Source organism: Bathycoccus prasinos, assembly GCF_002220235.1.
Source record: "Bathycoccus prasinos genomic : Chromosome_11".
NCBI classification, from domain to species: domain Eukaryota; kingdom Viridiplantae; phylum Chlorophyta; class Mamiellophyceae; order Mamiellales; family Bathycoccaceae; genus Bathycoccus; species Bathycoccus prasinos.
This window is the reverse complement of record NC_023998.1, coordinates 24,336-32,500: the sequence shown is the minus strand read 5'-3', so window position 1 is coordinate 32,500 and position 8,165 is coordinate 24,336. Positions and strand designations below refer to the sequence as shown.

Here is an 8,165-nt window from a genome sequence, read left to right as displayed (position 1 = left end):
ACATCGTCCGTGTTGGTATACGCACTCGTGTTTCCCTCTACTTCTCGTGATGGTTTTCGTTCCTCCTGTTGTTGGTTTTGTTTTTGTTCTTTTTGTTGGTGTCGTTTCTGTTCGTCAAAGGAGTCCATAAAGGAACCGTCCGAGGAGAAAGCGTTGAATGATACTGGCATATTCTTGCTCTCATCAGCGGCTCGATTATGATGAGTGCTAGCCTCTCGAAGCGAAGATTTAATGAGCGCATCGTCGTCGTCGTCGTCGTCGTGGATCCTCTTCACTCCTCCTCTTCTGCCATCCGCCCCTTTTCTTTCATACTTTGCGTGCAAGTGTGACCTGCCGTGCGCAGCTTTTCCTCCTATCCCTGATACGAGTTGACGAACGGACCCGAAACGATTTTGTACTTCTTCCTCGAGATTTCGGCCCTCTTTTACCGCCCTCTCTTTCGCTCTTCTCAACGCTTTCAATCGCCAACTAGCGCCGCCGTCGCCGACCCCAACCGGTTCTCCATCGTCTCGCGCACTTTTTCCTGCCAACTCGCGCGAAGCGCACACTTCTCGAACGCGCTCTTCCTCGCGTTCTCGCTCGATTTGAGTCTTGCTCTTGGTGTCTTTTTCAGTCACGTCCGAAGAGAGAAGAGCTTTAGCTAAGAAGCCATCTTTGTCTTCTTCCTTTTCTACTTCTCTGGACGATAAAAGTGCATCCGCTGTTTTGTTTTCAAAAACTCCTTTCGTAGACGACTGCAAATTTCCAGAAACACGTTTTACTTCGCCTTCGTCCGAGTCTTCTGAGTCCGCGCTTTCGTCGTCATCGTCGTCGTCGTCGTCGTCGTCGTCATCCTCCTTCACCTTCTTCTTCTCTTTGTTCCTCTTCTTCTTCTCTTTCTCTTTGTTCTTCTTCTTCTTCTTCTTCTTCTCCTTCTTGGAGATTTTTCTTCTTTCAACGTCTGCGTCTTCTTTCGAGACTATCTGTATAGAAGAAAGCATGGAGAAGACGAAGAAGAATAAGAAGAATTTTGATAACAAAGAATACGAAGAGCGCACGCGGCGGTTTCTCTTTCTCTCTCTCTCTCTGAAGTGTGTGTGTGTGTGAGAGAGAGAGAGAGAGAAAGAGTGTATTGTTTTGTTGAGGAATGTGATGAAATAATTTTCTTTTCTCCTCAAAACCGCACACAAAACGTCGTTTATAACGAATATCAAATACAATCACTTCAGCGGCGGCGAAGAGAAGAGAAGAGAAGAGAAGATGAACATCGAGGAACTCGTCGGTTTAGTCCAAAAGGCAGTCAACGAAGACGAGAACGAAAACGAGGAAAGAGCGGTGGACATTTTAACGCAATTGGAGTCGACGCCGATCGAGGCGTTCGATTTCACGAGCGCAAAGTTTGCGGCGTGTGGGAAATCAATCAGCGCTTTACGGAAAAAGGCAAAGAGCGAATTGGTGAAAAGGAAAGCGAAGGAATGCAAAGACGCGTGGACGAAGATTATTGTCTCGAAGAGCAGCAACGGCACTGATTCTAAAACGCCGCCTCAGAAGAAAACTACTAAAACAACGACGGAGACGACGACGACGACGACGACGGCCCCTAAAAGCGACGAAAACATAGAAGAAAAGAAGAAGGAAAAAGGGGAGGAGAAGGTGGAGGAGGGAAGAAACACGACTACAGAAAATGACGAAAAGAGTGCGCTCGAGCAAGTGCAACGCACCATCGCAAGTAAAATAGAGCAAACGAACAACGCGACTCGTGATCGTTCCCGCGACGTCATCGCGTACGGCTTAGCCTTAGCGCATTGCGAAGGGAACTGCGAAGATATCTCCGTAACTTCTCTGGCGCGAATTGTTGAAGAAGTTGAAGACGCCATGAGTGAAAAATGGAAAGACTTAGGAAAAGAGTACAAAGCAAAGTTGCGACAACTGGCGTTCAACATGAAGGATCCCAAAAATCCAGATTTGAGGAGAGCGATTGCAAAGAGAGAGATTGACGCGACAACTTTGATCGATTTATCGAGCGAAGAGTTAGGTTCAGACGAACGACGCGCGGCGAATCAGTCTATTCGAGAGCACGCAGAAGCAGAAGCCGTGAGGGGCCAAAGGAAAGAGGCTTCAACGACGGCGTTCAAGTGCGGCAAATGCGGACAAAGAGCGTGTACTTTCTATCAGTTGCAAACGAGGTCGGCGGATGAACCGATGACCACGTTTGTCACGTGCGTCAATTGCGAGAATAGGTGGAAGTTTTGTTAGTACCCGTAGTGTTAATTTAAAATCTATTTCTAGTACCATGTCACGTTATCACATCATCGGTATCGATATAATCGTCTGGGTGTTGCGGGAGAGGTCGTTATATATTTTTCAGCCGCATCAAAATCGTCCACATCAATCATCCCATAGTCGCGAAGAAGAAGAAGACGTTGACGATGGAGACAGAATCGATGCCATCGACGGCATCAGCGGTGCCGGAAAAACAACGAGAGAAGGAAAATGAAGATAAAAAAGATGAAAGAGATAAAGAAGGGGAGGCGTTCGCGCTCCTCTCCCATCGGCAACGAAAGAAGATGAAGCGAATGCTTTTTAACAGAGCGGAAAAACTTTCGCGAAAGGAGAAGGAAAAGACGGAACGAAAGTCAAACAGATTAAAAAGAAAAGGAGAGATTAACGAAATGTTATTGAACATGTCCACAGACGAGCGAGAAGCGTGGCGGAAAGAAGCCTTTCGAAAGAAGAACGAAAAGCTAAAAGAAGTACAAAAGAAGGAGAAAGAGATGAAGGAGAAGTTTGCAAAGGCGAAACAGAACATAGTTATCGATTTAGATTTTGACGACATCATGACACCGGCGGAAAAGCAGTCGATGGTGAAGCAGATGCGAATTTGTTACGCGGTGAATAAGAAAGCAAAGATATCGACGCGATTACACTTGACGAGTATGAACGGAAAAGGTACTTCTCGCGATTTGCGAGAGAAGATTGACGGTTTTGAAAACTGGCAAGGAATTTATACGCACGATAACTCTCTTCCGTTTGAAATTGAACGACGAGGGATGACTGACAACGAAGCGAGTATATTCTTCAAACGCAAAAAGGATTTAGTCTATCTTACCGCCGACTCGCCGTTTGAAATTTCAACTCTCAACGAAAACGATATATACATCATAGGCGGGTTCATCGATCGAAATAGACACAAGATGAAAACGTTAAACAAAGCCGAAGCGCTTGGGATTCGACACGCGAGGCTTCCTATAAACGACTTTCCTCAAATGAAGAGTTCCTCTGTGTTAACCGTGAACCAGTGCTTTGAAATTTTAGTCACGCAGCTCGAAATGAACGACTGGAAGCAAACAATCGAACGCAGCGTACCGCGTCGCAAAATTGCAGCAGCGGCAAAGGAAAAATTAGCAGAAGCGCCGAAGACGATGACGGCATCAAAGATACCGATCAATGTAGATAAAGCAGTAGTAGATGGTTTCACCGATTACGGCGAATTATCTGATTAATAGAAATACACTAAAATTTAAAAGTGACATGCCTCCTTCACCAGTCGCTAGCTCTGAGACTCCCCCTCTTCTAAGTAAATATTGGATGAAATTTGCCTTCGACTTTCAAGATGGACAACGCGATGAGAACGATTAGCATGAAAACGAGCGCGGCTAAACAACACCCGAGCGAGAAGTTGCTCTTACCGATGCGTTCAAACAATCGTCGCGCCGAGGATGCTATTCTCTTTAAATTTCCAGCCGTGTGTTCGACGTCGTCGTCAAAGTCATCCAATAAGCGCGTGTGTAAATCTAACTCCTCACCGACTGCTATGGCTATATGTTTCGTTCTCGTGACGTGGTTAGACAAATCCGTCAACTCTTCGTCCTGTTCTCGCAACAATTGGTGCTGAAACTGCAAGAGCGTCGTCGCTTCTTCTTCTTCCTCTTCGTTCGGCTGTAAAACGGACGCTCTGCTCTTTATCGTCGTTGTCGTCGTCGCCGCTCGCGCAATTGAACCTGGCGTAGCTTTTAACTTGAGTAACGTAGCTTCGCCACGCACTCGCAACTGCTCAATCGTCGCACTTCTGCTTCTTATTACCATCGCGGTCGTAACATCTTCGCCACTTGCTGTTGCTGTTGTTGATGATGCAGAGGACAACTCGCTCAACTTAGCTGCAAACGTGGTGAGTTTTCGCCGACCTTCGGCCGTTAGTCTGTTGTTGTTGTTTTTACCATCGTTACTACTACTAATACTACTGCTGCTACTCCTATTGCTGCTTCTATAACGCCCACTTTCTTGCGCTCTTTTCCTCTCCTCCTTTCTCGTCGTCGTCGTCGTCGTCGTCGTGGGTACTCCTTCTAAAAAAATTGCATCTCGTTCGTTCACTTTCTCTTCCGCTTCTCTTAAAAGCTGTTCCAACTCGTCGATTCGATTTTGCCACGCTGCTTCCCTCATTCTTATTCTTCTTTTCGTTCGTTGACTTCGGTTCGTTCGCGTTCGTTAACTTCGGAAAGACAAAAGAGAGAACGAAAGAGAGAACAAAGAGGCGGGGAGGGAAAGGGGAAGAGTTTTTGTGTGCCTTTTTGGTTTTTGTTGTTTTTGCAAGGGTGCCTTTTTCTCTTTTTCGTCTCTCTGTCTGAATAAATATTCCCCGCACTTGTTTCTCTTTCTCACACGCACTCTCTCTCTTTCTCTCTGCGATGGCAACAACAACAACAACAACAACAACAACAACAACAACGGGGACGAAAAAAAGCGCCACCATCTCCGTCCTTCATTCGCTCCGTCTCGCTCTGTTTCAAATCTTCTATCGCATCTTTCTCGAATACTTGGTCGAGAAGAATTTGGTTCCCGACTTCATTCTTCGGGCCGGCATTCGGTACAACTTGCGAACGAAATGTTTAGGACGCTTTAAATCGAACGAAGATGAGTTGCAGTATGAAATGGATTTCATCCGAGGATTAAAAACCAAAGCCGTGGCGGTAGAGACGAATTTAGCGAACGAGCAACACTACGAAGTCCCGACGGAGTTGTATTTGCACTGTCTCGGCTCAAAGCTCAAATATAGTTGCTGTTTGTACGAGTTGTCGTCGACGTCGAGGAGGACTTTAAACGAAGCCGAGGTGAAGATGATGGAGCTTTATTGCGAACGGGGCGAGTTTAAAGACGGTCAGGAGGTTTTAGAGTTAGGTTGCGGATGGGGTTCTTTATCGCTCTTCTTGGCGGAAAAATATCCAAACTCGCGAATAACCGCCGTGTCAAATAGTAAGACGCAGAAAGAGTTCATCGACTTGCGCGCTCGAGAGAGAAACTTAACAAACTTGCAAATCATTACGCAAGATTTGAACGTTTTCAAGCCACCTTTAGGGAAAAATTCGTACGATAGAATCGTATCCATAGAATGTTTTGAGCACATGAAGAATTACGAGGTGTTGTTTGGTCGATGCGAACAGTGGCTGAAATCCGGCGGAGAAGCGAAGATGTTTTTACACATTTTCGCGCACAAAACGTATCCGTTCCACTTTATCGCCGAGAACGAGTCGGATTGGATGAGTAAATATTTCTTTTCCGGCGGAACGATGCCGAGCGAACGCATGTTTGCGTATTTCACGACGAATAAGTTGCATTTGAAAACGCAGTGGCGAGTAAACGGTAAGCACTACAGTAAGACGTGCGAGGACTGGTTGAGAAAATTTGATACGAACAGAAAAGCAGTCGAACCAATTATCGCTCAAACGTACGGTAAAGATCTAACGACGAAATGGTACGTGTATTGGAGACTGTTTTTCCTGTCGTGTTCGGAGTTGTTCAACTATTCAGACGGGAACGAATGGTTCGTCAGCCACTATTTATTTGAAAAGTGTTAATAGCGCTGTGTTAGCGGCGACATTTTAAACTAAACTCTCATAAACAAACTGACTAATCCTTTGAGGTATCCTATGATTTCGCTCGCGCCTAACTTGGAACTTCCGTACACTCTGTCCACGAAAGAAATCGGGACTTCGGCAACTTTAAAGCCTCCTCTTTTCGCTCGAACTATAATTTCCATCTGGAAAACGTACCCCACGGACTGCATCGAGCTCACAAGCGCCTGAAAAGTCGTTTTCCGGTACAATCGGAAAGATCCAGTCAAATCGGACACGCCCGGGTTCAACAACACGTGCGCTAAATAGTTTGCGACTCGGGAAGTCAACTTTCTCCTCGTATCCCAACCGTACACTCCGCACTCCTGCTCTTTGATTTTGCTTTTACGACTTGATTTAGTACTGCTACTGCTATTCGTTATTCTAGATGATATTGATAATGACGACGACGACGACGCTAAATATCTCGTCCCGGTGACGACGTCGTAGTCTCCCTCCTCTTGTTTTCGTATAAATTCAGGAATCGCTTTCGGATTGTGCGACAAATCCGCATCCATGAGAATCACAAACTCACCTCTCGCAAACTGTAAACCGTGAATATATGCCGATCCTAAACCTAATTTCCCTTTCCTCGGTTTCAGACGCAAAACGTCCCGATATTTTTCAATCTTTTGTAACTTTTGAATGGTTTGTTGCGTTTGGTCTTGCGAGTTGTCGTCCACGACGATGACTTCGTACGACGGAGTTGACGACGACGGGGATATTTTTCTTCCTTCCTTCCTTTTTGTTCCCTCCTCCATCGCTTCGACGATGAGGGCGAGAAGCATGGCGATGTTTAGCTGTTCGTTGTACGTCGGAACGATGATTGAATATTTCACAGTATCGCCGCCGCCGTTTGGTTTCCTCGTTGTTGTCCTCGTCATGTTTCTCTCGTTTGTTTCCTTGTCACCTGCCTTTTTTGCAGCAAAATTTTTTTCCCGCCAAAATTTTGAAAAGACGGAAGAGTTTTGAAGAAGATTGAGAGACGAAAAAATCCATCAGCGGTCTTCTCTAGGCCTCTCGTTCGTTCGTCCCTCTCCAAAAACACGCGCACTCCGCACGCGAGAAAATCAAAATGACCACCTGTCCTCGACACATTGCGTGCTCTTCATCTTCTTCTGTCCTCATGAAAACGACGACGACGAGAACGACGACGACGACGACGAGAACGAGGACGTTTTCTCCTTCTTCGAACAAAATTTCTGTGGCTCCCAGTCGTCCTCCTCGTTCAAATCAATCCACCTTTCCGTCGAGAAGAACGAGGAGAGGAGATTTGAAAATCAACGCTTCGACGCAAGACTACGATGACAATAAAGATCAATTCATGAAAATGGTCTCCTCGGAAGGGAAAATGAACGCGTTGAAGTCTATTTCCGCGACTGATCAAAAGTTAACGTCCTCCTCGAGCGTGAATAACAACGTCATTTCCATCGATCAGAGCATTTTAAAAGTCGACCCGTACTCCAAAGACGCGTTGGATATGATTGGTTCTCGAACAAAATCGACCCCGGTGAACTTTAGCGTTCAATACGATACGAAATGGGGTGAGAATTTGTTCGTGTTAGGTTCTCACAAGAAGTTAGGCGCTTGGGACGAAGCGAAAGCAATCCCAATGCACTACAAAGAAGGCGGACATTGGAGTTGCGAGGTGGATTTGCAACCGGGTGGAATTTTTTTCTACAAATATCTCGTGCGTTCGATATTTGGGACGAGGTGGCAAGAAGGGGCGAACAACTTGCTCGTGTTGCCAGAAGCGAACGATTTACCGAAAAACGCGACGTATTTAGTCGAGGACTGCTTCAACGGAGGCCCGACGCAGTTGACGAGAACGAACCAAACGTTGTTGGCCGCCAAGTTGATCGAGACGCAAAAGGAGAAGGTTTTGTACGCGAAGGAGTTATCGAAGCAACAACAAATGACAAAGTCCGCGTTGGAAGAGTTATTAATCGCGAGAGAAGAGTTGGCATCGGCGCAGATGCAACTGGCCCGAGCGATCGGGGACGGACGCTCGTACGACGTCGATACGACGACGACCACCACCACCACCACAAACAACGACACTAGCAGCAAGGAAGAGGAGGAGAAAAAGTCAGGCTTCTGGTCTTCGCGATAACAACAACGCATAATATTATACACCATATTCAAAATTTGCATTTACCGGCGCGGTAAATCGAATAATACTATCATTCCTGACATCAAGCACAGGTATTGAGAAGTTTAGCCTTTCATTGTGTTATATTGAAAAATAAAACGTGACAACTCTTCCTTTGATCGTTGATGGCCCCGCGCGAATAAAGA

The 8,165-nt window shown here is 46.0% G+C and overlaps 7 protein-coding genes across 7 annotated transcripts in view; 4 read left to right on the top strand and 3 right to left on the bottom strand.

Annotated features, from left to right (window-relative positions):
* The window catches only part of Bathy11g00170 (predicted protein), a gene marked incomplete at both ends in the record, with an annotated part of 2,199 nt that extends 1,219 nt beyond the window's left edge, over positions 1-980 (bottom strand). Inside the window, one exon of the mRNA XM_007510187.1 lies at positions 1-980. This exon is cut by the window's left edge and continues 1,219 nt beyond it. Coding sequence (XP_007510249.1) covers positions 1-980 — 980 coding nt within the window.
* A 259-nt stretch (positions 981-1,239) lies between these two features.
* Bathy11g00160 (predicted protein) lies at positions 1,240-2,235 on the top strand (the record flags this gene model as incomplete). The annotated part of the gene is made up of 1 exon (XM_007510235.1): positions 1,240-2,235. One exon carries the CDS (start codon positions 1,240-1,242, stop codon positions 2,233-2,235), a length of 996 nt encoding a protein of 331 aa, XP_007510297.1.
* Positions 2,236-2,408: 173 nt separating this feature from the next.
* Positions 2,409-3,482, top strand: Bathy11g00150 (predicted protein; the record flags this gene model as incomplete). The annotated part of the gene is made up of 1 exon (XM_007510354.1): positions 2,409-3,482. One exon carries the CDS (start codon positions 2,409-2,411, stop codon positions 3,480-3,482), a length of 1,074 nt encoding a protein of 357 aa, XP_007510416.1.
* A 70-nt stretch (positions 3,483-3,552) lies between these two features.
* Positions 3,553-4,419, bottom strand: Bathy11g00140 (conserved hypothetical protein; the record flags this gene model as incomplete). Its single annotated transcript, XM_007510171.1, has 1 exon — positions 3,553-4,419. The coding sequence occupies one exon, from the start codon at positions 4,417-4,419 to the stop codon at positions 3,553-3,555; it is 867 nt and encodes a 288-aa protein (XP_007510233.1).
* A 245-nt stretch (positions 4,420-4,664) lies between these two features.
* Positions 4,665-5,831, top strand: Bathy11g00130 (cyclopropane-fatty-acyl-phospholipid synthase; the record flags this gene model as incomplete). Its single annotated transcript, XM_007510128.1, has 1 exon — positions 4,665-5,831. The coding sequence occupies one exon, from the start codon at positions 4,665-4,667 to the stop codon at positions 5,829-5,831; it is 1,167 nt and encodes a 388-aa protein (XP_007510190.1).
* A 52-nt stretch (positions 5,832-5,883) lies between these two features.
* Bathy11g00120 (dolichol-phosphate mannosyltransferase) lies at positions 5,884-6,751 on the bottom strand (the record flags this gene model as incomplete). The annotated part of the gene is made up of 2 exons (XM_007510360.1): positions 5,884-5,901; positions 5,942-6,751. 2 exons carry the CDS (start codon positions 6,749-6,751, stop codon positions 5,884-5,886), a joined length of 828 nt encoding a protein of 275 aa, XP_007510422.1.
* Positions 6,752-6,942: 191 nt separating this feature from the next.
* Positions 6,943-7,980, top strand: Bathy11g00110 (carbohydrate-binding module family 20 protein; the record flags this gene model as incomplete). The annotated part of the gene is made up of 1 exon (XM_007510064.1): positions 6,943-7,980. The coding sequence occupies one exon, from the start codon at positions 6,943-6,945 to the stop codon at positions 7,978-7,980; it is 1,038 nt and encodes a 345-aa protein (XP_007510126.1).
* Between the last annotated feature and the right edge of the window lie 185 nt (positions 7,981-8,165).